The following is a 1,684-nucleotide window of genomic DNA, read 5'->3' as shown; positions in this document are numbered from 1 at the left end:
TAAAGGTTCTGTCATCAGTAACTCAATCCACAGATAATAAACTATTTTCAAGTTGGCTCTACAATAGAAATGTGTATGCTATGTAATATGAAGTATTTTATAATATAATAATAAATATATACTTTGTTAATAATTGTATCTTAATTCAACATCAGTGTCAATCACCAACAGGAAATCATAAAGAGAATGAAGGTGGTGGCTTCAATGGCTTGAGCTCAGGAGCTGTGGCATGCAGGCATTGTCATTGGAGTTGTAATTTCAAATAGTAAATTAACTTGGTTTTTATTCATCTTTTTTGCTCTTGTTTTTTACTCTTACTTTTGTTCTGAGTTGAACTTCATATTCCAAGCTACCAGTTTTTACAACAAATTGTAGCAATTGTTCCCCCATTATGCTACTCAAAACTTTTGTAGTACTATTAGGATTTGAACTTATTCTACTTTACTCTGGATTGGGAAGTAAGCCATTAAACTATTATATACACTATTTATTTTATACAGATGGTGCTATCACTAACTTTCAGTGTACTGATGGGCCAGTATGTGCAGGGGATAGAATAGAATGCAACTGCACAACAGATACTGGTGCTCTAGGCTGGTTCATAAGTTATCGTCACATAGACCATGTAATGTGGAACCAAATCCTAAGTGTTTCATTCAATAAAGTTACAACTAAGAATGAAGAATATCATTATGGTTATAATTTCACATTTAATACAACTTACACGGGCCTGAACACTTCAATACTGACCTTTAATCTTAATCACTCTGAGAGTGTACATATTGAGTGTGCAAATGGACAGAAGACTGATAAAATGAACACAACAATTACTGATTTAGGTTAGTGTACATATGCAATAATTATTATTATCAGGCAATTGTATTTTGTTAAAGCTTATTACATGTAAAATTGGCAAAACAGGGTACAATGAAGCTGTAATAATCACATAAGAGTTACGTAACTGCGTTGTTTTGAAAGTAAAAAAAGAACAACTGAATATGTTACCCTTTTCAATGTTTTGTATAATTAATAATAGGTTATTATGCAAAAGCACCGACAAACTTAACAACAACTTCAATGCAAGTGGAGTTACTTTACAATGGGAGGACACTGGGAATAACTGTACTTCTACTGTGTATCAAGTGACTGTTATTAGTTGTTCATGTACATCAACCAGTGTATTGACGTATAATACTAGCAACACAGCTTTACATATAAACTCAAGGGATTTATTAGAAAATGTAGCCTATACATACACTGTTAGAGGATGGAATGAACAGCAAAGTAACATCAGTGAACCATTCACACTTGGTAAGAATATAAGCTCAATAACATGTATCTGATTTTGATTTGTAGCTCCTGTTGAAGTGATGAGTGTTACAATAAATATAACTAATACTACTGATCCTTGTAAAAATAATATTTGCTGTGTCAATGTTACACTGAATATAATACTGGTGAGAGATTATTTTCTTAATTATAGTATGAATCATCAATTACTGTAGGAATCATTAGACACATGCTTTAAGCATCCAAATCAGTACTATAGCATATCATACAATCCCAGTACTGGACATATACCTGCATCATTTAAAATAAATGAAACAGAATTTGGAAAATCAAAACTAAAATTCAATGAGACCTATTGCTTAGTCACACCAACAAAGCCAATAAGTATGTGTAT

General features: G+C 31.9%; 1 protein-coding gene across 1 annotated transcript; it reads left to right on the top strand.

Annotated features, from left to right (window-relative positions):
• The first annotated feature begins 299 nt into the window (after positions 1–299).
• LOC109588183 (uncharacterized) lies at positions 300–1,219 on the top strand. Its single transcript, XM_020004360.1, has 3 exons — positions 300–458; positions 501–839; positions 1,037–1,219. The coding sequence occupies exons 1-3, from the start codon at positions 392–394 to the stop codon at positions 1,144–1,146; spliced, it is 516 nt and encodes a 171-aa protein (XP_019859919.1). The 5' UTR covers positions 300–391; the 3' UTR covers positions 1,147–1,219.
• Positions 1,220–1,684: the final 465 nt, after the last annotated feature.

The sequence above is a fragment of the Amphimedon queenslandica genome, unplaced genomic scaffold (genome assembly GCF_000090795.2).
Source record: "Amphimedon queenslandica unplaced genomic scaffold, v1.1 AMPQUscaffold_12248, whole genome shotgun sequence".
Taxonomy (NCBI): domain Eukaryota; kingdom Metazoa; phylum Porifera; class Demospongiae; order Haplosclerida; family Niphatidae; genus Amphimedon; species Amphimedon queenslandica.
The sequence above is the reverse complement of the archived record's forward strand: the minus strand, read 5'-3'. Positions and strand labels throughout refer to the sequence as shown.

Excerpts from the sequence above, each read along its gene's own strand:
- LOC109588183 (XM_020004360.1), top strand. The coding sequence starts at position 392 with ATGCTACTCAAAACTTTTGTAGTACTATTAGGATTTGAACTTATTCTA. Across the intron at positions 459-500 it reads ACTTTACTCTGGATTGGGAA|ATGGTGCTATCACTAACTTT; the intron begins GTAAGCCATTAA and ends TATTTTATACAG. Across the intron at positions 840-1,036 it reads CACAACAATTACTGATTTAG|GTTATTATGCAAAAGCACCG; the intron begins GTTAGTGTACAT and ends AATTAATAATAG.